Source organism: Silurus meridionalis, chromosome 6 (genome assembly GCF_014805685.1).
Source record: "Silurus meridionalis isolate SWU-2019-XX chromosome 6, ASM1480568v1, whole genome shotgun sequence".
Classification (NCBI taxonomy): domain Eukaryota; kingdom Metazoa; phylum Chordata; class Actinopteri; order Siluriformes; family Siluridae; genus Silurus; species Silurus meridionalis.
In genome coordinates, this window is record NC_060889.1 from 27,319,687 (window position 1) to 27,346,629 (window position 26,943).

The following is a 26,943-nucleotide window of genomic DNA, read 5'->3' on the forward strand; positions in this document are numbered from 1 at the left end:
TAATAATATAGCATCCTTAGGCATAAGCATCTGTTTTTAAACTTAAAAATTGTTTTATATCAAAGCTAGAAAATGCAGACTATAAAAGAAAATTGTTTTTTTTCTTTAAGAGAAATTATTGCTTAGAAGCTGCACTAATAACGAATGAGGGTTTGTTGGTCCCAATATAGCGTTGACCTTTTGACCCAGATTTCAAAATTGTTAAACATTAAAAAAAAAATTCAATAAAAAAAGGTTCTTAATGTTTGTTTACATTTCGTCTTGCAACACGTTCAACACTTCAATATCTGACCAATCAGAAGCCAGAATTCACCAACGCTCCGGAATTAGGAGATGATATAATGACATGTACGGCTTGTTCTTTTCACGTGCAGTTACAGTTCTCAGTGGTTGTGAAACCAGTTCTGGTTGTTTTATTACCAAATGTATTACATGAAATGTAAGTAAATAAGCCCACCATCTTGATGCCAGGAGGAAGCTATTTTCTGACAACCATTTCCTCTGCTAGTCCATCATGCTGGAGATAACATCAGAGTCAGTGCTGAAACAGTCTGAGATGAGAGAAAAAATCTGTCAGCGAAAATTGGTCCTTTACTGGAACAAACCGTTGCAGGAGAAAGAGGATGGTGAGAGATTAACGAGAGAAAAAAAACACACATAATCGGTATTTTCTTAGAATTTGTGAAGAACCATATTGTTGGATGTTACAAGAAAAGAAAAAATAGGAAGGACTTTTAGGAGTTATTTGCTGACTCATGTTAAAGCTTTTTGTATAGAAAATCAGGGATTGTTCAGTGAGGAACATCCAGAAGAACCCGTTATGGATCCAAGATTGGATTTGAACTGTAAAAAAACATCCTGGGTGGTAATGCTTAAACAAACGAGTTAGTAAACTCTCTGGCTTTGTGTCTATGTGATCTGTTTAGCATTACTCCACTGCAGTATATAAACCATGTTGGTGTGTGCTTCTATTTGAACATCTCATTCCACATTATAGAGTCCCCATTTGCTGTTCTAATAAGCTCCACTTTTCCTGGAAGATGTTCCACTAGATTTCATGGAGATTTGTACTGATATGTGCCTTCTAATTCAATAGGTTTGAGTTCAGAGCTCTTCAGCAGGAGATCTTCAAACATCTTCCAACCCATGGACCCATATCTTCATGGAGCTGGTTTTGTGCACAAGTGCATTGTCGTTGCTGGAACAGCTTTGGGGTTTAAGTGAAGGGAAATTTGAACGCACACAATCGATTCAATTGTGTGTCTCCGTGTTCGCGGTGACAGTTTGAGGAAGAACCGCGTATGGCTGGAGAAGTCAGGTGTCCAAGTGCTTTTTTTGTCTGTATTGTGTACGTTTGCAGGAGGTCTAAAGGCTTCTTCATTCTTATAATCAGCAATTCCAGGATGAGTGCAAAAATCACAAATATCTACCTGAGAGAGTTTGAGCAGGAAGTTATTCATTATGTTTTTGTTGGTTGGTGTTACTCATCACGCGACCATTCCTAAAGGGATCGTTTTTTTTGTTGTTTTTTATATAGTGTGCTTTTTTTTTTGCGTTATGACTGAGTTGTGCTAAGTTTGGACCATTCGGTGTGACAATCGCTTTCAGAACTGAAATGAATAAAACCAATTTCTGTTACAGTGGGGATCCACCTTATAATTGGGTTAGGGTGCAGAAAAGCAAGTCATATTTCCTTAAACAACAGCAAACAACTCATATTAGTCCCCACTAACTACGTAGCCTAGCATGAATTTTAGCTTCGATTTGCTAATATCGGTCATGCAGGCAAAGAGATGAGTTTCGCCACCTCGTGCAAACGTCCTCCGTGTTATGTTTTCTTGTTTGTCTGTCTAATTTGCGACGTGATTTGTCAAAAAAAAAAAAAAAAGAACGAGTGCTCTGCGGTTTTTTTACTCTCATTCCGCTGATATGAAGCTTGTAAGGCAATGAATGATGGTGTTCGTTACCATGAGAGCACGTATTGACGCATTTCCTGTTTTCATTCATTCATGTTCAGTATCCTGGTTTGGGCCGCGGCGCCCAGATCAGACGACCCATTTGTATATTTTATGATCATTTATGACTAACTATGTTGGTCAGGCGAATGTAAACTAGTGTATGATAACTGCAGGATCAGTCTGGAGTAGGATCTACACCATGGGATCCCATGTACAAGGTGATTTCCTACTAATGCTGACTCAGAGTTATGTATTTAGGCTGATACTGTATGTGCATGATTGCACTCTCTGCATGCATCCTAAGGGAGTTTCTCAAACCTCTACATGGTTTTTTGGTGACTCAGGACATCAAGCCTGGGGTTCTGATAATTCAAATGAGACATCCTTAAAGAAAACAAGTTCTTTCTTTGAAACGGTGTGTGTTTGTGTGTTGGTAACTGGTGGGTGGGAAGTCCTGCGTGGGCAGCACAAAGCCTATAGAGGGCAGACGTATGGCTTGAAAGACGACATCAAGGAAATAGAAGCATGTTTTAAAGCAGACGCTTCAAAGACACAGAAGCTTCAGTGGCTGTAAAGAGGAATCCCCTTAAAAAGCGTGAGCCCACCGTGTCCTTTAACTGCATCGTGTTGTTACTTACCAGAAGTGTGATGTCACCCTGCTTGGAATAGAAATGTTCAAAGAGTTTCAAAGACTCAAAATCTCGTGCACAATTGGGTGTCAACACTCTGCTTGCAATGCATTTGAGTGCAAAAGTTTGTGCACCAATAGCATTAAAAAGGATTCCTCAACAGGACAAGAGGGCTGTATTTTGAATTAAGTGTATGCTTAGGGATGGATTGGGACACTATTTGTGTTATGCGCATAAATACGTAAATATTATATTATTCATTAACATTAAGAGACGAAATCTTATTCTGGGACATCACGTGAAGCGAGTTGATGATGAATCAATGAGCTTAATTAAATACGTAAGTATAGCAAGCGAGCAGCTGCCTGCCTTTGCTTTACCATAGAGTGCTCCGGATTTGAAAGAACAAACATATTACTTACTAGACAACTCGAAAGTGGAGTAAAAGTGGCAAATCAAGTCGCCTACACCCAACACACACATGCACGTTCCAGACACGAATTCGTGACTTCGAGTTAGTGTCTTGCAAACTGAAGTTTAAATGGTTTTAAAAAAAATAGAAATGACAGAACAGTGAAATATTTTTTGTTTGCACACAGTATGTCCTGAAGTCAAGTTCAGAAGCATGATAATGCATGCCATCCATAGAGCATATACATTTAAAGGCCATGTTTGTGGTTCAAACTGCTTGAAACCCTCACCAATGAATCACTTAACCACAAAATAAATGCTGTAAGAATTGTTACAGATTCAATACAATGCACTGGATTATGTGCTGTTCTTTAAACTTCTCCATAATACAGTATGGAGGCCAGTTTTAAGTGATTAATGGCATAAGTAGGGACATGACCTCAAGTGAACTGTGCAATAGAATATAAACACAATATACTAAATATAATACAATATAATAAATGTACGCTATTTGGCACATGTTCTTATTCAGAGTGACTTACTGTACATTTATCTCATTGATACTGTAGAACTGACCAGCTATGGGGTTCAGGGCTCAGGGGCCCCGGAGTGGCAGTTTGGTGTGGCTGGTGTTTGAACTCACAACATTCAGATCCAAAGTCCAATGATCTCTCTCTCTCTCTCTCTCTCTCTCTCTCTCTCTCTCTCTCTCTCTCTCTCTCTCTCCTCTCTCTCCTCTCTCTTGTTAAATAGGTTCAATCTAATCTAATTTCATATACCATTGTGTGTATCATTGTATGTGCTTTGACATTTGTGTAACCAAATACAGTGTGGGAAATAATTTTTTGATCCCCTGCTGATTTTCAAAATGTCCCCCTTACAAAGAAATTAACAGTATAGAATTTTTAAAGTAGGGTTATTTTAAGAAAGAATTTAAAAAATATCCAAAAAAACATTAATTAATTTGTATTTTTTTTTATTATTAAGAAAGAACTAATATCAACTCGTTATGTATATAAAAGACACAGAATCACCCTCTTCTATTTAAACCTCTACACCACCATGGACAAGACCAAAGAGCTTTCAAAGGATGACAGGGACAAGATTGTAGACCTGCACAAGGCTGGAATGGGCTACAAGACCATCAGCAGGAAGCTTGGTGAGAAAGAGACCGCTGTAGGTGCGATAATATGAAAATGGAAGAAATTTAAGAGAAGTCAATCGCCCTCGCTTTGGAGCTTCATGCCGAATCTCACCTCATGGAGTGAGGATGATTCTGAGAAAGGTGAGGGATCAGTCCAGAATTACACAGGAGGAGCTTGTTAATGATCTCAAGGGAGCCGGGACTACAGTCACCATGAAAACCATTGGTAACACATCAAACTCCATCTGCTCAAGATTACACATGAACAGACCCATCTGAAGTTTCCTAATGAACACCTGAATGATTCAGAGAAGATGAGAGAGAATGTGATGTGGTCAGATGAGACCAAAATTGAGCTCTCTGACAGCTCAACTCGACTTGCCGCGTTTGGAGGCACAGAAATGCTGAATATGACCCCGAAAACACCACCGCCACTGTCAAACATGGAGGAGGAAACATTCTGCTTTAGGGCTGTTTCTCTGCTAAGGGTACAGGAAGACCACCACATGAACAGATTCATGCACTATAGAATCTTGGATGAGAACCTCCTGGCCTCTAAACACTGAAGATGGGTGGTGGACTGGACTTCCAGCATGACAATGACCCAAAACAAAATCTGATGGTCTTGTAGCACATTCCAGCCTTGTGCAGAGTCTTGTCCCTGACGTCTTTTGGCAGCTCTTTGGTCTTGCTCATGGTGGTGGAGAGTGTGTCTTTTATACACATAAGTTGATATTAGGAGTTTTTTCTTAAAGGTACAGGACTAATTTGTGTGTGTGGGAGTCAAAATTGTTGTTGATTTGGTACGGGATGAAAAAAAATTTTCACTCGATCAAACACATTTATTTATAACCTTCTTTTGATGTTGTTTTTTTGGATTTTTTTAATATTCGGTATCTCTGTTAAAATAAACCTCCTATAAAATTTCTTTGTAAGGGGGTCAACTCACAAAATCAGCAGGGGATCATATAAATATTTACCCCGCTGTACACGAAACTTTTGCACCCGGCTCTATATGCATTTTAAAGTGGCAACATTTCTCTACATTGCATTTACTACTAATTAATAAATTAATAAACTATAGCCAGAAAATAAAACTGAACCCCAGCGACATTCCCATCCCATCGCTCCTGCTTCGAAACGATGTGAAAACAACCAAGCAACGGCCATAAAGGCAGTACCCCAGACCCCGGTTTATCCGCCCCTTCCCCCTTTCTCATGTCTTACATCTTTTTGTTTTTTCTTGTGGGCCAGTCTTCCTGTGCACCTGTGAATCGAACTTCCTGTCTTTCTCTCCTTCTCTATCTCTATCTCACCCGCTCTGTGTCTGTATTACCCCCTAAACCGCAAACCCCCCCCCCCGACTGCCGTCACCCAAGCATAGCTGCATGTTAAGCAGTCAGGGGCAGAGACACACACTCTCACACACATATTACACACACTCACGCACAAACACACACACACACATACACATATGCACAGTGAGGGTGAGAAGCTCACATACATGCATGAATAGTCATACAGATATAGAGATATACAAATGTAGGCCCACACACATACTTTCAGCTCACAAACTCTTTGAAAAAGTATATGAAACAGAAAAAAAATCTTTATTTCCATGAACGCATGATTACAGAAAAATAATATTGACAGGATAAAAAAAATAAGGCTTTACAAATTCTTTTTCCTGATAGATTTTTTTTTTCTTTAAAAAGAGAGAAAAATAGAAAAATAGAGCCGATTTTCCGCTCCCCTCCTCTTTTGACCTTTTGACAATTTACCACAATTCTGAGGCCACTAACCTGCATGTGACAGTTTCCCATCAGCACACACTCTACCACACACACACACACACACACACACACACACATTACACACACACGTCTGTACATGCTGAGCACCGAAAAAAAAGATGGCTATCACTGATTAAAGATTCAGGCTTTTGAATAAGTCTCGAACTTGAATTTCTTAGTATTGACCACTTCAATAGAGACTTCATTCAGGGAAAAAAGAATTACATTCAAGATTAGATACACCCACCATACAGACACAAACACACTTAGACACACACACACACACACACACTCACACACACACAAACACAGAGTGACATGCATAACACACAATATACAGTACAAATATAAATAGAAAGCTGATCGAGTTGTAAACAGGAAGCGTTTTTAGCTTGAATTTTCAGAACAGGCAGCTGATTTCGAAGTGGAAATTGAATGAACATTGTAGACAAAGTAGTAAAACAAAAAAAGTACAAAATTGTAAAAAAAAAAACCAACAATATATTTTTTTTAATGTATCAAGGACAGCATTTAACAGTTTGGGGTGTGTATTTATAATACTGTGTATAACCTTTCATTACTCTGGCTCTTTGGTGCACAGCTTTGAGTTTAAAGTTCACGAGTCTGTGGAAGGTTGGACGGGAACCTGACCTCTGCGTCCCGTCTCTCTTCCTGCCCGCTGAAGTCTGGAAGAACTTCTTTGGAAATGAGAAACAGTGCAGATTGAGAAGGAAGAAAAGCGTCCTGAGACAAGTCTGTTCCGGGCAGTTTGGGGTTATCAAGGTCACTCCTGCATGTGCTGCAGACTCCTCGAGTACTCCTCGACAGGCAGGGGGCCCGGAGTGGACAGCTCGTAACTCCGCATGTAATGCCCATTGGTCTGGCCAGCATAATACAACAGCTGTCTGGCAAACATCGGCTCTACCTGAGGGGGAAACAAAAAGTAGGAGGAGTCAAAAAGGTATGTATTATGTTCGTATATCTGCATGGTTTGGAGTGTAGTTCCGTTTTTTTTATATATAAACGGGGAATAATGTGTTATTATTTAGTAAATAAAATTGTTCTTAATAAGGCCAAAGGACTCAAGTTTTGTTTTGAGCCACTTTTTGTATTTACTTGTCTTAGACGTTTTAGCATTAGTATTGAGAAATGGTGCAAGGCAGGATTAAAGCTGACTAGTTGAATTAAAAACTTAGCTTTATAACTGATTAGATGTTTTTCAGTGTCATTCTTAACTCCCACTTTTATCTGGACACAATCTTGCTCAGTCTAGACCTGCCAAAGGATCTTCTTGACTGAATCTTGATTAGCCTTGACAAGACTGTTCCTGACTCAATTTTGCTCAGTATTAATCACAGAAGACTGTTCCTGACTCAACCCTGCACAAATATGACCCCCTAAGTCTCTTTTTGCATTAATCTTGCTTGGGCTCGAAGTTGCTCTGTTCTGACCCTCCAAGACTCTTCTTGACTTGCTCTTGCTTGGGCTCAACCCCCATAAGGCCATCTTTGGCTTAGTCTTGTCAAATCTCGACCCCACTAATAATTGATTGAATCTTGCTCAGTCCTGACACCCCTAAAACTCTTACTGACTTAATCTCATTTAGTCTTGACCCCCCAAGACTGTACTGACCCAATCTTGCTCAGTCCTGACACCCAAAGACCCTTCTTGACTGAATCTTGCTCAGTCCTGACTCCCCTAAGACTCTTATTGACTTAATCTCATTTAGTCTTGAGCACCACCTAAAAACTGTACTGACTCACTCTTGCTCAGTCCGGACACCCAAACACTCTTCTTGACTGAATCTTTTTTAATCTTGACCCCCAAAGATCTTAATGGCTCATTTTAGCTCGGTCTTGAACGGCCTTAGACTTGATCTTGGTCTTGACAATGTCAGTACTGACTACAATCTTAAAGACAATCACTTAATAAATTAATACATTTAGAGTAAGTCTTTAATAATTGCATAATCCCTTGGTAAAATTGTGGAAATTAAAATTTCTGTTGTAGTACATTGGGAAAAATTCTTTTAGATTGTATTTTTCCAGCGCCAGTGTTGGAAAATGAGATGAAATTCTTCTTTTTCCACCGGAGACTCTAGCGAGATGCTAGTAATGTGTGAAGCAAGTAAGAACTTCTTCAGCAACACTAACTATAAAATAATAGGATAGGATGATAGGATACATGTTGTAAGTGTAGATCTGCAGTTGTAGATGACTTACAGTTATCTTATTTTTACAGTTGAGAAGTAGAGATTTAAAAACTTGCTTAAGAGCCCACAGTGGCAGCTTGGTGGTACTGGGATTTAAACCCGCAACCTACCAAACAGAAGTCTTGACCACTAAGCTACCACATCCTTATATCTTTATTGAAGCAGATATTAATTATCTCTGACCATTTCACTCACTAAAGTCCACTGCTTGCTAATTCAACAAATTGGATGAGTATTTTTCTCGGAAAAAAAATGTGTACGTGTCCTAAATTCACCACCAAATGTACATGATGCTGTTAGTTTAGGTAAAAACCAGTGTGTTTTATTGTTCTTAATACCGGAACCGCACACAGAATACACTAAAAGACAGCGCATGTGGAGTGTTCCGAATGTTTGGTCATTACCAGACCACATGTTTGTACTGCCGGTCTGGACTTTTCCGCACCACTGAGCACAGCTTTACATCAAATCTACCACATTTCATCAACTCTGACATGAGCTTTGAGATTTACAAACATTTCATTAAAAAAAAAAAAAGTCCTTCGGATGTTAGATGTGGGCTCGGATTTTCCTTTGACTTGTTTACGGGAGGATTTTTAGTTTGGGGTCGTATAGTGGCACGTACATGAGCGCTGCTGCTATTTTCTGGCATACGGGACCTCCAGGATTTAACCCAAAGTGTCTGGAAATGCCACACTGTACCCCGAGGGCTTGAACATGCAACCGCAGTAACAATTTCTGCATCCAGAGAAGCAAAATATTTTCCTCAGGATAATTTTGAGGTTTTTCTAATACGATCAGACTTTCTAATCTCTACAATCGAGCTGATTACATTTACAATGGCATTCAGGATTGTGTTTAGTCAGTACATTCTTTCCCGTCCATTTATATAACACTGCTGTCACTTCACGTCAGAAGCATAAAAAAATGTGTTCCAAGTATAAAACATGGACAAAAGTTTGTGGAGACATATGTGATTTCTGAACATCCCATTCCATGTTTGGTCCCCACTTGCTGCTCCACTCTTTTGGGAAAATGTTCCACTAAATCTTAGAGTGGGGGTCAAGGTACTAACAAGAGTCAGGTACTAATGTAGTTAAGGTGCAGTCAGAGTTCTAATTCATTATGTTCGATAGGGTTCAGAGCTCTATAGCAGGAGATCTTTTACATCTTCCATGTAAAGCATATCTTCATGGAGCATTGTCATGCTGAAACAGGTTTGGGTCTCCAAGTTCAAGTGAAAGAAAAATGTAATGGTACACCACCCAAAGACATCCTATACAACTGCATGCCTCAGACTTTGTGGTCCAGATTTGGGAAGAACCACGAATGGCTGGAAAAGTCAGGTGTCTCAATACTTTGTTGATAGTCTATAGAATGTACACTATATCACTGAAATAAATGGATTCTATTAAACACTGGAAGGATTAGAAATGATTCAAGCCATCGTAAGAGATGTTTGACCTTAAATGTGAAATATACCTGAGCTGTGATCATCTTGCTCTGTCGCTGAGGATCTGGATATTCATCTCCGAAGCAGAGCACCACCTGGTACCTGGGCATCGGGCGTCCGTTATGGATGAAACCCTGCAATTCTGTGATGAAAGCAGAGGTTGTGGTGATGCAGGAATATCGACTGTCTATAACAGGTCAAATGGATGATCTCGAAATATATTCATTTAAAAACATAGCTAAACCTCCTTAGACTGCTGTAGGCTTATTTTACATATGACAAAGGAGCCTCCAGTGTTAGAGCATTGCAACAGTCAAAAATGAAGCATGAGAATAATTATTGTGTGGAAAAACAGAGCAGTTGGTGAGGAAACGTTTCTTTCTAGCTAAAAAAACCTTAAGTGACAACAGGAACAAACTCCATGATGTTCCATGACATTGAAAGTTATGATAAACTCATAAAAGTAGTGTTTTTCGCTATGTATTAGCGTGACAAAGTGGCAGTGAGTAAATGCCATTGTTGTAGTAACGTTGTAGGAGCGTTTATATACATTACATCCTGGAAGTTCTTACAATCCGATGGACTCAATCCACTCAAACATTCCAATCTTCTGAAATTACGAGTCATGATGTGTATTTGTTCCTGTACTGTTTATTGTGTGTGCATGCTTATAATGTTTATGGTTTCTAAACTGTCTATATGATGAAGTTTGTTTGTTGCACAATTGGCTTTCATTCTGATCTGGGAAAATGTCCATGTCATGTATTGTCCTTTATTGTGAAGTGCCCTTGAGCATGACAAAAGTCCTATATAAATTAAACTTTTAATAATAAAATTTATTAAATTATTATTATTATTATTATTATTATTATTATTATTATTATTATTACTATCATTCTATTATTTCACACATGTGGCCAGCTCAATTTGCTGCTTTTAAGATAGCTGTCTTATTTGCTAGTTTATACCTCAAACATCTGCTTGTTTATACATCAACAATCTGCTAGTTTATACCTCAACAAATCTGCCAGTTTATATCTCAACAGTTAGCTATTTTGTTTACCTCAACAATCTGCTAGATTACATTTTAATAATCTGCTAGTTTATACCTCAAAAATCTGCTAGTTTATACCTCAAACATCTGCTAGTTTATACCTACGCCTGCATCCCCAAAATATTTAAGATTTTTTAAAGATTATGAAGTCGTTCTGATTTATATTTGGCTGTCAGGTAGCTGCTAAAAATGCTCCTGTTCTGTACTAGCAGGTCATATAGCTAGCTAGAAAACATGGTTCCAAATAAAGTAAGTAAAGTTTGAAGTCACTGAAGCAGTCGACTACGTTGCGAAGTGAACCTCATGAATCTAATAAAAATTGATGTGCAGATTTTATAATTGCTGTAATTCATATAAATGTGCACCAATTTGCTGAACATTTGGTGACTTAAAAGAATAAGATCCATCAATGAGGTGGAATAAGATTAGCCACGCCAACAAGACAAAAGTGATGGCACTCTATACTACAAGTAATGGTTGTCAATGGAGCTGCAATGGCTGAGCTGCATTACTAGATGATTTAGCTCACATCACACAATGCTCATGGTGAGCTGTGAATATGATTCATGATTAATGGAGCTTTTAGAGTTTTTAGAGTAGAGGTAAACTAATGTAAGCGTTTAAATCTGGTGGAAAATTTGAGCTCGGTTTGGCCACATTAGCCAAGATGTCAAGGCTAATTTGTCAGGTTTGATGAAAGATGAAAACCTTTATTTACGCAGCTATTTAACAGTTATACTAAAAGGTCATTCATTAGTTTCTTTAATAAAGGAATGATGGTGGGTTGTGAATCACATGTTTAGGTTCACAAGAAATTGTGAAATGTGTAATAATGAATCCCCCTGAAAGTTTAACCCTGTCTGGTAAAAAAAAAATTGTAAATATCTACTCCGAGTCATTCTGTTCCCTCTTACTCGTCCGATACAAAAGCACCTGATGAGTAATTCGGTATCCACATGACCCTTTTTCTGGTCGCACATCAAGCGAACGATGACTCGTTCAGGGAGACGAGATGACATTTAGCGTATAAGACAGGTGTAGTCGGTGCTGCAGGTGTTACATCAGGCAAAAAAACATTAAGAATGTTCTGGAAAGTCCTCAGGCTCTGAAGTGACTAATTTGTGACAGTCAACTAAGAGGGGCTACGAGGGGCTCAAGCGCAGATATGCTGAACAGTGAAAGAGATTAAACCTTTTTGGGATCTAAAGTGAGACAGCAACGAGCCACCACTTCAACACCCATTAGTTAATATCATATAGCAATGTCAACTGATTTTAAATCGCTTTAAAAGGTCATGCTCGCTCTTATCATGGCTACAGCATGCTTTTAATCCTCCTCACTAACAGATATCGATCTCCTTCTTCAGCATCAGCATGATATCAGTATCATTTCCGTTTTTTTTTTTTAACCGCCATTCACTCACATTGGCATTTCGAACAGAATTCAACCCCAATTTTTGTCATGAAAACATTAAACAAGCTCGACTAAGGTTGACCCGAACCTTTCACAGACAAACTAATCATCCTCACAACAATCTATTATAAGCTAGGTTGTCTGCAAATGTTGTAGTAACGTTGTGAAAGTGCTTGTATACGTTTCATCCAGAAAAGCTGACAAGTTCCTACACTTTGAAGACCCAAATGATGACCTCAAAATGACAGCCAGGGACATTATTAGGTGAAAGCAGCTAAAGCTTCTATTGAGTCTTTTTTGGTGTCAAAGCGTAAAGCTGCAGGTTTATATCTGACTGTTATGAAACGCCGACACTGGAGACTCCTTCCATAAATTCCAAAACATTGTGTTGAAGAAAACGTCGCTATGTTAACAAATACACCAAGGTTTCTTCATTGCAAAAACAAGATTTTGGTATGATATATCTGATAATTTGTTTATGTGGCGAAAAAGCCATACATACAATCGTTAGTCGTTACTGTGGAAACGATACGATATAAGAATTACGGATATTGGGAATAAATGATACTAGCAAGCTTGCAAACATCAAATGAACTATGATCTTGTGTTGAAAATAGAAATAAATAAATAAAAGCCATGCCCACTATACTTGGTATACAGACAGTAATTTATATCGGTGGATCGAAACGAAACACATTTAAACATATATAGACCGATATTTTCAAATAAAAAGTCCTACGCGGATCATCGTTGCAGCCAATCACATGCTTTTGTGTCAGTTATTTATCTGAAAGCAGCCCATCTAGAAAGGAAAGTTGATATTGATATAATTGATTTATTTAACGTCTCGTCTGTGTTTTGTAACGTAGCTTGTTTTAATGCTGAAGTGTTTAAAAAGCAGCACAATGACGAAGCACGTGTTTATTTTTTTTACAAAGTGGACATCGCGTCTGTTCAGAGTCGGTCGCATTACACAAAACAAATGGCATGAAGTAGAGGTTATGTTGAAGTGAAAAGCTGTGTACATGTATGCAGGGACAAAGGACCTTTTTATTTAATAAGAATCAATGGGTGACAGAAAAATCCGTCTCCTGATTTGTGGTCAAACGTATTACGCTGTCTGCACTACCTGCTAAAAAAGTTACCATGGCAACTGAAGACTTCATAGTACCGACCGGCGTATAGCGGCGATTCAGTCAAATCGTTCCAGCAGGAATAGAAGTCGTACGGTGATTCCTACCTGACAGGAAATGCTGCGTGTCCAGAAGCTTGCAGGTCTGATCCTTCTCCAGCTTGTTGGGTTTGTCTGAGTACGGCGCTAACGGTCCTTCCCAGTACACCCTGCTCTGGCACAGGCGCTTGGCATAGAGTCCGTCGTGTGTGAGCCAGAGCAACACGCCGCGCTCCAGCACATTGGGAAGCTTATCAGCACCGCGTCGCTGTGACTGCGGGTAAGGGTACGGGAAGAGCACGGGTTCGGGCCCACCGAAAGACCTGTCCTCCGAGCACGGGGACGACGGGGAGGACGGAGACGACGGGGAGGGAGAGGACGAGATCCGGCAACCTTCAGGACTGCTGGTGGTGACCTCTTTTACCAGACTCTCACGGTAGTACAGAGACACGTGCAGGCGGAACTCTAGGAAGAGAGTCATGTTTGAGTGAATGTAAATATAATAATAATAATTAATTAATTGTGTTGGTTTTTTTGAGTAACAGTGTTTACCAGAGAGAGCCATGGCCTCTGCAGATCTCATACTCTGGTCCACTGACACGGGATGGGACTCGGAATGAGAGTACGTGTAGAAGGACCCGGATATCTGGTAACCTGTAACATGACGTATACAGTACTGTTAGCCTTCCTTATCTTCCTCAAATATTCAATCATGGGATTTTCTCCATAAAACAAAGGAAAAAAAATGCATTCTTCGAAATTTTAATGGATAAGAAGTTAGAATTCGGATCGGAAGGTCATGAGTTCAAAACCCAGAACCACCAACCTGCCACAGGTGGAACCTGTTGGAGAAAGGACTTTTAACCCTCAACTGCTCAGCTGTAAGTCGCTCCAGATAAAAGCGTCTGCCAGATGGTGTAAATGTAAATGGTTTCTTAACGGTTGCCCGAGTTGTTTTCTTATCAAAAATATTTTCAAGCAGAAGAAGAAAAAAAGAAGAACAACAGAAGGTAGTAGAAGAAGAAGAAGAGGAGATGGAGAACAGGAAGAAGAAGAACGTGAAGAACAAGTACTAGTAGAAGAAGAAGACAAAGTAGGAAAAGAATAACAAAAGAAAACAAAAGGAAGAACAGAAACAAGAAGAAGAACGTAAACAAGAAGAAGAAGTAGAATTTGTAGAGGAAGAAGACCAACATCGACAAGTAGAAGAACAAGAAGAAGAACACCAACAACAACAGTGACAAACAGAAGTGGAAGTAGAACAATAAGGAAAAGGACGGACAAGAACAAGAGCAACAAGTAAAAGTAGTAAAAAAAGAAACATCACTGATGCTGAACTCTTAAAGGAACCCTGAACGAACATCTTCCTTCTATTAAGACTCTCAGAACAAATAAACACTGTTCCCTGATTAACCATATAAAATGGTTCTTTTAGCATTATTTGGGTTTTATCAGAAACGATCAAATCTCAATAAAATCTCACTCTGAAAGTGATTTTTAAATCAAAAAGCCAAAAAACATCACTGCTATATACCATAGCATACTGCTGACCAGTGTGTGCTCTTTGTGTATTTCTGCACTCGGACACTTAGATACCAGCGCCTGTCTATTTCCGTGCCACATCTATTTATGAAGTCCCGACGTCATGCTCATGAAGCCACAGCTGCAGCGCAAACGCAGTTAAAAGAAAAAAAAAAAGAAGCAGTTGTTTTTTTTTTTCAGGAGTAACAGAGCCATAATCAACTTCGCATTTTCACTGATTGAGTGAAATCTCTGACCGTACCAAGGATGACGTCTACTCATATCTATGGCAGTTTTTAAAAAGAAAGTACAATAAAAAATTTTTTTAAAAAGGTCAAAAGAAATGGCAAAAAGAAATGTCAAATTTAAAGTTTTGTATATGGAAAGGTAAGGAGTCTCCAGAGTTTGGTAAATGTCAAAGGAAAAGAAAAAAAAGAAGGCCAGGTAATGATCTATGTGTTTATACTGTAGCTTAAGAACAGTAACGTATGTCATGAAATTTTACAATTTAAAAAATATTATGTGTAACTATAAATTGATAAAAAAAATGCACCTTGCGTTAATACCTAGAAAATTGCAAATAAAATAAGTGTATTATTCCTTAGTCATTACATTATCAAAGTACATTTTTGATCCATTGACTCCCCTTCATTTACATTCATGGCTATTGTCATACACCCACATCCTCTCATACATACAACTGAGCGCAACTTGGTGGGGATTTGAAGTCATAACCTTCTGATCAGGTGTGTACAGTGGAGACTGGAAACACAAGCTCAGCACGATCTCCGTGCCCTAAAGTACGGTGAACCTGCAAATTTGTCTCACGTGAAGACACGAAACTGATGTCATGGCGTGACTTCTTCAGAAAACTACAGGTTTCAGTGACGTTGCTACACTGCGTAGATAAAAGTGTCGAGACACCTGTCTTTCCAGCCATATGACTTTCTTCCCCAAACTGTTACTACAAAATTGGAAGCACACGATTGTACAGGTCGTCTTTGACTGCTGGAATGGGAAATTGTCCCCTCACTTGAACTAGGAGACCCAAACCTGTTCCAGCATGACAAATGGGAGCTCCATGAAGGTCTGCTTTCCATGGGTTGGATTAGGAAATCTCCTGCTACAGAGCTCTAACCCTATTGAACACCTTTGAGATGAATTGGAACTGCACTCCAGGATCTGGGTCTGAATGAGCTTCACAAAATCTAGTGGAACATCATCATAAAAAGTGTATATGCTAATCTTATGGTCCAAAAACGTTGGTCTATTTTTTAAGTAATCGGCTTTACCCCGTTTTCTTCAGTCTAGCGTTTGAAAGTCTAGTGTGAATGCAACTTAAAGTAAAGATCTCTCGTGCAATATAGTTATTGTTTCGAAAGTCCAGCACTTAGAGAACTCCACCTACTGCTCCATTAGGTCAGTTCTGTTAGTTAACACCAGCAGTTCTTTTTTTTTCTTTTTCAAATAGGTGTTTGTATCGAACACAGTACTTCACAGTGTTGTGAGACGGTGTGTCTGCGAATTGAGAACTTGCCATGACGCACTGCAGCATTTCGAACGACTGAAGGTGTCGAGCAGATACTTTGTGCACCAAATGCCAAAAATATCATTGAAACACTAGGTTGTGTATTTCCCTTAAATAAAATGGTGCGAGAGAATGTGTGTGTGTGTGTGTGTGTGTGTGTGTGTACCGTTGTCGCAGGGCTGTGTTTGCCAATGCAGAGGCCGGGACGCATACGGGGTATATGCTAACTCGGCATGCAGAGGAGTATGGTGTGCCTGCTCCGGACCAAAGTCTCTCCATTCTCTCCTGTCCTGTGGTAGCATGTAGCTTGTCATCTGCAGGATTGAAAAAGGTGACAGAAAAAACGTAGAAGGTGTTGGTTATTTCCTGTTCCAGCAGAGCACAGCTCCAAGACACACAAATACGAATGCACTTAGAGTCTATATTTCCCATATTATAACTGGATGTAAGGAAGGAGTCTCCAGTGTCAGAACAGGAAGTAATGTGTCGTGCAGATGTCTCACTACTTTAAACGTAACTAAAAACAGATAAAAATGCATCACGTGCCATTCATGTATTCATGAACTGGGAGGGAAAATTGGCAAACATGAAAGCTGGTGTTATTGGAACGTCTGGAACCGTCAGAAACATGCTGTTGTTGATTATTTTTCTACAACTATAACTTCCAGCTGCATGAATGGCAAAGAGAACAATGATTTTTAGAGCCTAGCATATTAATATAAACACTTAGTTGTACGTTCATTTGGTTATGTTGAATTTTAATGAGAAACTGAATGTTAATAACTTTAACTTTTTTTAATGTAATTTCAGGATTTTTTTTTTCTCGTCAAAAAGAAATTCAAGATTGATGTTTCTTTTCAAAAGGATTATCCGGATTTTTATTTGTTTGAAAAAAATATACACATTCTGGATTTTAATTCATTTTCGAAAGGAAATTCTGGATTTTTTTTTTTTTTTTTTTAAGAATTTCAGGATTTTTTTTTTTTTTTTTCATTTTCCAAAAGAATTTCTAGATTTTTGCTTTTTTTACAAAAGAAAATTTCAGATTTTTTTAAAAAGGAATTTCTGGAATTTAATTCCTTTTCAAAAATTATTTCAGGATTTGTATCCCTTTTTCGAAAAGAAATTCCATATTTTTATTCGTTTTCAAAAGGAATTTTAGGATTTTCCAATTCAAATTTGGAAAAAGTAAACTGAGGCTTTTAAAATTACCAATAATAATTATAATATCATAAATATATAATATGATAGCATTACAATACCTTGTTTATATGCAACAAACTAATAGGTAATCGAACAGTGTTCATTTTCATCAGACTGTTTTTGGATGAGATATATGTAGCAATGTCACAATCCACTTCACTTTATTTTGAAGAATATTGCAAACTCATTATATACAAATGGCTAAAAAAATATCCTGAACCAACATGGCTGCCATTCTGTACTTAATCCCCATGCAGTTTTGTCTGGACTGCGACTCATTGACTCGTTCTGTGTGTTATTTAGTAAACAAACGGTCGTCTGGATTGATATTTATCATGGAACGACCTGCCCAGTCACTGCTCCTAAATCCTACTGAACTGCTCTGGGATGAACAAGAAACCTCCAACTATTGAAGAATATCTTTGGCAAGTTTAACAAGTATTTCAAGCTGTCTGGATGCTGAGAGTGTGTAAATGCTAAGGGAGGATTTTTTAATTAACATGATTTTTGTACATTTATATATTTGTTTGTTCAGAGAAAATCTTTATACAGTTATATTAAAGAGTTTGTTGTATAGAAACAAAAGGAACATCCATGTGTCTCTCAAAAACCATCAAAGACCCATAGCACATGTTGTGTGTGTATATATATATATATATATATATATATATATATATTATATTTAATATTTAATATTAAAAGCTTACCTGAGGCTGTAGAGAAGAATTAAAAGTGTGCATGGGGTAACTGAGAGTTGTCAAGTGGGGCGAGTTTTCCTCAATGCTGTTCGACTTGGAGCCTAAGCAACACAAATCAGGTGACTGTGTCATTGTCCATGTTCTAGCACCTGATAGTTCTTCATTTGACATGGTAGAAAAAGACCCTCAATGTTTAGTTGTTTTATCATTTCAGAGCCAAAGCTTGGATTTTTTGGGTTACTTTATAGAAACAAAAAAGGTGGTAGCTTCAAAACAGCTTATCTGCAACACTGGTTCTGTAAGCTCCTCCTGGAGGAACATCTAAACGAAGCCAATTTTAGGTATTATTATTATAAACCGATGTTGAAAGCATTTGCTCCATCTCACACTATTTATAGTAAAAAATGTCTTTTATGTCTTTAGTGTCTTTTATGCAAAAATATACAAATATCCCAACAATTATACACAAAGAATTACATTCATTTCATTGAATTTCAAACGCAACCATCCTGTAGTTTTACATTTCACATTTTTGCCCACTTTAAGTTTTTATAAGGTTTTTTTTGTACAAATAGCCCACAATTGCATTGCTTTCAACAATGGACATTGTCTCAAAGCGTTTAAACAGAGGAAAAAGAGGTTATAAAGTTGTAAAAAACAGTGTCTAAATTTAGTGCCTATAAGTTTGTTCCATATAATTGTAAGTTTGTCCCTATTGAGCGAGCCGGTGGCGACTGTGGCAAGAAAAAACTCGCTGAGACGGCATGAGGAAGAAACCTTGTGAGGAACCAGTCTGAAAAAGGAACCCGTCCTCATTTCCGAATGTCCATTCATTACAGTTCCATCATTAAACCTGTTCATGTCAACTGTAACCCTTTTAGTAGACTGTTGATATAAATTACATTATAAAAAAAAACAAAAGCATCTGTTATGACTTTTTTACGAAAAACCTTCATTTAAAAAAAGAAAAGAAAAAGGATGTCCATAACGTATTCAACATAAACAAGCGAATTAACATTTATAAGCAATTCGAATTGTTCCTAACAATCTTTTATCGGATTTCTCCCGACGGGTCGTTCGACAAGGATCTGAGATTTTTGGAAAAATATAAAAATTTATATTAATGTGGTTCGACTCTGTGTTTCCACTCGAGTCAGTGTGGTTTGTGAGGTTTATTTTTAAAAAAAATGACATGTATCCTAATGATATGCACATGAGGAAACAAGCTATTCAGGGAGACACGGTATGACGCGATGGTGAAGTGGGCGGAGCTTAAAGCTGGTCCGTTTCAAAAGCAGTGCACCATGTATGTTATATTGAGGGCCGACCTTTATTGTTATTATAGTATAAGAGAAGAGAATAGTGTCGTATGAAAGCAGCAGTGCACTAAAACGGGAAGGTGTTGCTATCTCGGCCTAAATATAGCCCTGTCTAGTGTGTGTATCTCTACGAAACGAAATAATCGACAGCGACGAAATGCAAATGACCTCGGCGAGCGTTTACTGAAAGGCGAAGCGAGAGATCACTTGAGCCGCGTGTTTATGGTGCAAGGCCCGAGAGGCGATCGAGCTGTTTGGCTCTGTGCACTTGCTAACCGAAGCCCTCTATAAAAAGCACTGAGGGTGTTGAGCACATGTGGTGGCTTCCTCTGAGCTTCCTGCCCTACAGAGTGAAAAAGCAAGCCGGAGTGCACACGCTTTAAAAAAAAAATTCTTCATCTATGCTCAGCGTATGCAGTTTGCTGAAGCATGGCAGATGCACCAGTCATAGATTTTTTCTTCTTCTTTTTTTTCTTCTTCACTGGTGCATGAGCAGAAAATTGTGCATAAAAGGTACATATAATAAATGTAACTTTCAAATGAGATTTTCGAATGATTTCTTCAATTTTCATTTAAATTGTCAAAAACTTCTATCGTGCAGACAATGATTTCTGGTCTTGAGAAAGAAGAAAAAAAGAAAGAGCATTTGTCTGCAGGAGATCATTGTGTGGTGTGCATGGTGTGTTTGGAGTTTATTTTTATGCTTGCAGGAAACCACACTTCTTTTCTGCTCAATGGTCATTTCAGGTCAACCTGCTATAACAATCCATGGTGTCATGTTTGCATTTGGTTATGGTTAAATATATATATAAATACACTATATTTCCAAAAGTATTCGGTCATCCTTCGGTGTGGGATTTTGTGAGCCTTGCATTCCACCTTTAGTCCCATTTTGCTCTTATAATTCCCTCCACTCTTCTGGGAAGATGTTCCGCTAGATTTTGAAGTGTGTTTATAGATATCTGCACAAGGGTATTATGAAAGGCAGGTACTGATGTAGGTAAGGAGACCTGGGGTGCAGTCAGTGTTCACAATCATCCCAAAGGTGTTCAGTGATGAGATCTTCCTCTCCAAAGCATGTAAACAAGATCTTCAAGAAGCTTAGTTTGTGCACAGGGGCATCGCCATGCTGGAACAGGTTTGGGTTTCCAAGTTCAAGTGAATGCATCTAAAGACACATCTAAAGAATTGATCTAAAGACGTCCTGTACAATTGTAACAGTTTGGAAAAGAACCACATATAGCAGGAGAGGTCAGGTGACCAAATACTTTTGGCAATATAGTGTATATATGATATAGACAAAGGTTTTGAGACATCTGACTTGTCCAACTTCCCCAAACTGTTACCATTATATAAAACGAAAAGTAAATTTTTCCTTCGCTTGAACGAGGAGACCCAAACCTGTTCCAGCATGACAAAACCCCTGTGCACAAACCCAACTCCATAAAGATATAGGTTGGGGTGGAAGATCTCCAGCTATAGGGCTCTTATTGAGTTCAACACTACTGAACACCTTTAGGATGAATGTGAACGCCGACTGCACCCAAAGGCCTCCTCACTTCCTCGCCTACATCAGTACCTGACTTTACTAACACCCTTGTGGCTGAATGAACCTCCATAAATCTCCACATAATCTAGTGGAACATCCTAGAAGATGTGGAGCAAAGTAGAACAACATAAATGTAAATAATATGTGAAATGGGACATAAAAGCACATAATCGTATGTCCAGGTGTCCACACACATTCGTCCTTATAAAGTATATATATATATATATATATATATATATATATATATATATATATATATATATATATATATATATATATATATATATTATAACTAATGGGTTAATGGGTACAAACACTGAACAATCATAAATCTGTCTAATTCTCACTTCCGATTGGTCGTATAAGAAGTAATTCAAAATTGTATGCTTTCTATTCTTTCGAATAGTTTTCTGTTTCCATAGTTACAGCAAACACGTAGCTAATAAAAAACTAAATTTTAGAAATAAAAATGGATAAACCAGTGTTTCACTGGTTGCCAGATAGGGATGGAGTCCCCAGTGTGAGTCCGTAATCCTAAAGACTTTAAAACATCTGTACTCTGTCAATATCTGCCACACTCATCCATCCCTTTCTACAATTCATGTGTATATACATATATTTTTCTATACTTTATACTTTTATATTTATTTACATATGTTTTTTTATCCCTACATTCTATTTTTTTTTTCATGTTTAAAAGTTGGACAGTGGTAAAAAGCATTTCATGTCGTACTCTGTATGAATGTGTACGTGACCAATAAAATTTAAATTTGAACATCGAATGCAACTAGAAAAGGATAAATCTTGAAAGTATGCCGTGTTGTTTTGTTAATAAACGAAATGCTGTGAGAGGAATAAAAACGCTAGCTGTGTTGGGTCAATTATCCACATTAGGGTGGAAAAAAGTAGCCCGGTTTTATCACCCAAACATTTTTTCCTACGAGAGCAGGAGTTATTTACAATTCAGGCTTCATTGATGGTGTTACCAAAACTCAGCTGCAGTTCAACCTCCTTCTGACCTGAATAAGGATGATGAGGACGTTGGTGGTCGCTAGGCTAAATCTCAAGCAATCTTTTATAAAGGTACACACACACACACACAAAGAGACACACACAAACAAACAAACAAACCCACCTCGTTTTAATCCCTCAGGAATGATCCTGTAGACTTTATAAGGGTCCGATATGTCCAGCTGGCTTCTTTCTACGAGTTCATCGAAGTCGTTGCTCTTGTTGAGGGCGCAGCGGAGACGGGTCTTCCACGTCGGAGGGTCCGGCTTGTCCACGCCCTCCCTGTATTTCCCCTTAAACAGAGCCCAGGCCTATGGGGTAACACAAACACAATCCCGGTTCCACGTGTTCTAATCATCACCTGGTCATTACCGACTACTCGTCTTGTCCTGGAAATCAGTTCTCGGACATCAGCGTCTTCATGAGAACACAAAAAGGCGCCATTGTGTTTAAAGAACACAATGGTTCTCTCTGTTGCGCTCGGGAACCATGTTTTGGTTCCCTTTTTCATGGAATTTCAACGATTATTGTTACAGAAAACGAAAAGAAAATTCACCACCATAGATGATACCGTGATATGGCTGGACCAGTTCATTGAAACATTGTAGCATCAACAGTCATAGACCTGGAGGTTCTCTAGGAAACCAAACATTAACATCTAACATCTATGCTGGAGAACTCTGCAAAGCCCTGGATCATTTCTGCATTTCTGAGGAAACATCTCAAGACACTTGCTAGGTTTCCAATTTACTGCTGATTAGGACTTGCACCCTGGTTTGTCTCCCTTGGTTCGTCTCAGGTTTGTCCCCCATGGTTGTTGCTATGATTCTTGTTCGATGGTTCGGGTCATGTTCTTTGCTTTATTGTCTCCTTATTTTGTGGTAAACTGTATAATTGTTTTCTGATCTAAACCCTTTCTGATAATGATGAACCCTACTGGCCTTTCTGGGAGAAACATGGTAGAACTCAGGATCCAGGGTACTTGATTGCAGTAGCATCAATATTGTTAAAGAAACATGGACCCAGAAATTCTCATTACAGGACGTTTGGACATCTTTTCAAAATCAGAGAACCCTAACCAAAGCTGAGAACCCCCAACCAAACTGGAAAGCTACTGAGAAACCCTTAAGTGTTCCTCAATGGTTTTTTAATGCGTTTTTTTTTCTTTGAACCACCTCTGAAAGGGAATCATGCAGAAGAAGACAGCTTTCCTTTCTGGAAAGATTTTGTAGAAAGTTCTTTATTTGCTCCTCCTCAGAAACCTACAGTTATTGGTTTCCCAAAGACTTTTTTCTTTGGTGGATCTGTAATCATTTCATCGATTTCCAACATGAACATGAAAATCATGTGGAAGGATTAATTAAAAAAAGGAACCTTTATCTATAAGAACATCAGATGCTTCCAAGTAGAAAGTCTGTGAGGAGCCATTTTCTCTTTTGATTGAACTTAGTGTTCTTTTCATAAAGAACCCTTGGAATCCGGTGGCATGATAAAGAATAGAAGGTCTAAGGTTTCTTCATAAAATAAAGAATGGTAGCCTTCTTCATAAAGCTTAACAAACCCATAGTTTCTAAATTCGAAGCTGTTGTAAAGGTCCTACATATTTTTGGTGTCACAGGTAGCATCATGTGAAACTCTTACCCCAAATTAAAGAAACCTTGAGGAACTTTGATTGATAAGAATAGGCTCTTTGAGAGTTCTTGGACTCCTGGGATGAACCCAGGTGCACAATTTATGCATAAATTCAAGGAACGTAATTGTTTGAATCATAGATCAGCTGAATTTGAAGCTCCAGTACAATGGTGATGAATATGACGAGGACATTGCTGATGATGTTGAGGATGATGATAATGAAGAGCGATGTACCTTAAACAGTGCCGCGTCCTCGTCGCGGTTGTAGTCCTGCTTTCCCGCATGCTTCCACGGAATCCTGAAGATCGTTTTCTCGTCGTTCTCCCACACCAGGCCTGGGTATTCGCCGCTGTCGATCTGCTCGATGAGCCACTGCCGGAGCTTGCCATTGCCGCAGTTCACTGACATGCTGCAGTCCCCATCTACGTTCATCCCTTCCATCACACCCACACACACAAACACAGGTAAACATGGGCTAAAATAATAGCAGAGATGTTACGCCATAACAGGTTTTCTTTGTTGTGTTTATTAACACCTTCTCAATGGTAAATGCACCACAGGTTTTGAGCTTTGAGGACAGTCTCACATGCTACAACTTTTTGTCTAAAAATAGGACTGTACGTTTGTTGGTACCTATAAAGGTCAATACAAATCCACAAAAGCTAACAGAAAAAGAATAACAGAACCAAACAGCAATAAGGAACCATTTATTACCATTTAGCACCCTTTTCTTTTTTTTTACTGATATCTACAACACTGTAAGTGTTAATTAGATGCAGGGTTAGAGTTTTAGCTTATTCATATATGGTTTATAAATGGAATAATATATGAAAAACGTACACTTGGCTGTACAGTCTAAGAAATATATTCTTGTCAATCAAGTGTTACTATTAAGAGAATTTTTATTTTATTTTTTGTGTACATACTGTAGAAATCCCACTATATTTCAGGTAACAGAAACATATTAAAGGTACTGAAGTAAAAGCTACCACTCAAGCCATGAGGGACCCTTTACTGCCAGTGTTTTGACAGGGTCCCACTCCAAACATAAAAGAAAAGATATAGTAACTTCATTTTTTTTTCTGAGTGTTTAATGTAATCATTTGTTACAGGAATTAATCACAGTCGTAACCTATAGTATTATTTTGACTCACTTATTCCCTGATCTCTGGTGTGGTTTTGTTTAATTTTCTTTATAGATAAAGTCTACCTTTCCGAGAAAACGACACACACTGACAAAAGGTGTATGGTTATAGTTTCCGCCCAAGCAACAAGAAAAGGTAAAATTTAGTAACCTTTCGAAATGTGCGTAATATAGAACTCATAACCCTGTGCATGCTTTAAACCACATATTTAAAAAAAAATCATATATATATGCACAGCACAGGTCTGGTCCTGAATGGACACTTTGACATAATTGAATCAACAGTGTTATAATGGCAATCTAAAGTGACTATTTCCTTCTTTCTGGGGTGAAAACATTATTTATTTGTAGCTTTTAGAGTAAACCGAACAGTATATTCACCTATAATAGTTAAAGCCAGGTTTCAATCTCTATTTTAACTGCAATACAGTGTTTATATTGGATGATGTTCATCGTAAATTCTTTCAACGCAGTTTTTTTTTTTAAAGGTAACAGGTAAGACTTAAAGTCTTCTGCATCCATCACACATCGTATGAACTTCAATGTCAAGCGTTTTTTATATATACTTGGAGTCAAACCCAGAACTTCCACGAAGCACATCTGATCTGAAGCGAACGCTTTTCCAGCACTGAATCGACTCGTTGGGTGTTAAACTGACTCATAAAGCAGATATCACATGATCATCACATATTATTATCTGAAATGACATACATTACATAGTAGACAACTAAATTAGGGTGAACTCTGTGATTGTTATTTTGACTCCGCATTGTCTGGTGCTTCATTTGGATTTCTTATTTCATTGTGTTAGTAAATGTAAGATGAAAACACAGGCTACTCGGCACAAACGCTTTCTTTAACCGAATACATTTACAGAATCAACTTGTTTTGTTGTTTTATAGACTCCATAGCCTTCGTAGCCTTGTGCATACTTTACGCATTAACTTTTTATGTATATGTCACAATCAAACAATTTTTCAGAAATAAAACTCAGGTGTTAAAACTCCGAAACTCTTGCGCATGCTTCATCCATCTCACTGAAACTTAACCTGTAACAGTACGAACTGCATAGTACAAGAAATACACCAGCTACACACATTTACAGCTATGAATAGACTCTTCATGTGTTAAAAATGTCTCCTAATGTCTCCAAATATCTCAACGTATGCTTCATACAACATCTAATCTCAAAAATCAGTAGAACCAAACAATATCTGTGAATACACATCACAAGCGAACCGTTCTGAACTGATCTGAGGCGGACTGTTACTGTACTGAAGTGACCCCGCTTGACTGACAAATCCACTCCTGTCCACTTCTGTAAAGTCCAGATGTGTGCAGATGTGCATGGCTCACAAATAAAGGGTACAATTTACATCATGCACTTTTGTGGAGCATTCCAGGTACTAAGGGGACGCACATATTGCCAGGGATCCTTCATTCAGTTCATCCAAAATGTTATTACACTACAGCCCCCCTCTGCTTCCCACCACCACCATCCTGCGCGCTTACCTTTGCGCATGCGCCGCACCTGCTCGCTCCTGCAGGTGGTGATGCTCCGACAGCAAAGCTCAATTGCGCGGTCGGCGCGATGCGCTCGAGCTCTTAAATAGACAAGCGCGCTCTCTCAAACACACACACACACACACACACACACACACACACACACACACTTCGATTCGTTGTTAATAAGCAGGGCGGGGTTTGAGCGCACGAGGAAGTAGGGTGTGTTTAATGCACACATGGCGCCCCTTTGGGGTTCTCCGGCGGCTCTCCATCCAGCGCGCACGCGCGCGGCGGCGAGACGGACGGACGGGGGATTCCCCCGAAACGGGTTTGCGCGCGGAACAAAAATCCGGTGCCGACAAAACAACAACAACAAAATGTCCCTTCGCGCTCGTCATCGATGTAATCCTTTCCGATATCCGCTCGCTCGTTGTTTACGGGCTTTTTATTCCTCGGGAGTCAATTACAGTAAACCCGACGAGAAGAAAACAACAACATCAGCAACATCAGCAGCAACACCACCATGTGAAGCAGGAGCGCGTCCCGAACCCCCAGTACTCACATCCTGCTCCTCACCGTGGTCGTGGTCGTGGT

At 38.7% G+C, this 26,943-nt stretch overlaps 1 protein-coding gene across 1 annotated transcript; it reads right to left on the minus strand.

Annotated features, from left to right (window-relative positions):
* Nucleotides 1-5,733: 5,733 nt before the first annotated feature.
* Nucleotides 5,734-26,495, minus strand: irf4a (interferon regulatory factor 4a). Its single transcript, XM_046851411.1, has 9 exons — nt 26,356-26,495; nt 23,934-24,133; nt 22,192-22,378; nt 18,198-18,289; nt 16,454-16,601; nt 13,791-13,892; nt 13,308-13,703; nt 9,630-9,742; nt 5,734-6,860 (listed from the first exon to the last, which is right to left on the minus strand). The coding sequence occupies exons 1-9, from the start codon at nt 26,363-26,365 to the stop codon at nt 6,720-6,722; spliced, it is 1,389 nt and encodes a 462-aa protein (XP_046707367.1). The 5' UTR covers nt 26,366-26,495; the 3' UTR covers nt 5,734-6,719.
* Between the last annotated feature and the right edge of the window lie 448 nt (nt 26,496-26,943).

Bases quoted from the DNA above. Each gene is read 5' to 3' on its own strand.
- irf4a (XM_046851411.1), bottom strand. The intron at 13,704-13,790 runs GTAAACACTGTT...CTCTCTTCCTAG, and splicing joins AGAGGCCATGGCTCTCTCTG to AGTTCCGCCTGCACGTGTCT. The intron at 9,743-13,307 runs GTAGGAATCACC...CTTTCATCACAG, and splicing joins CACGCAGCATTTCCTGTCAG to AATTGCAGGGTTTCATCCAT.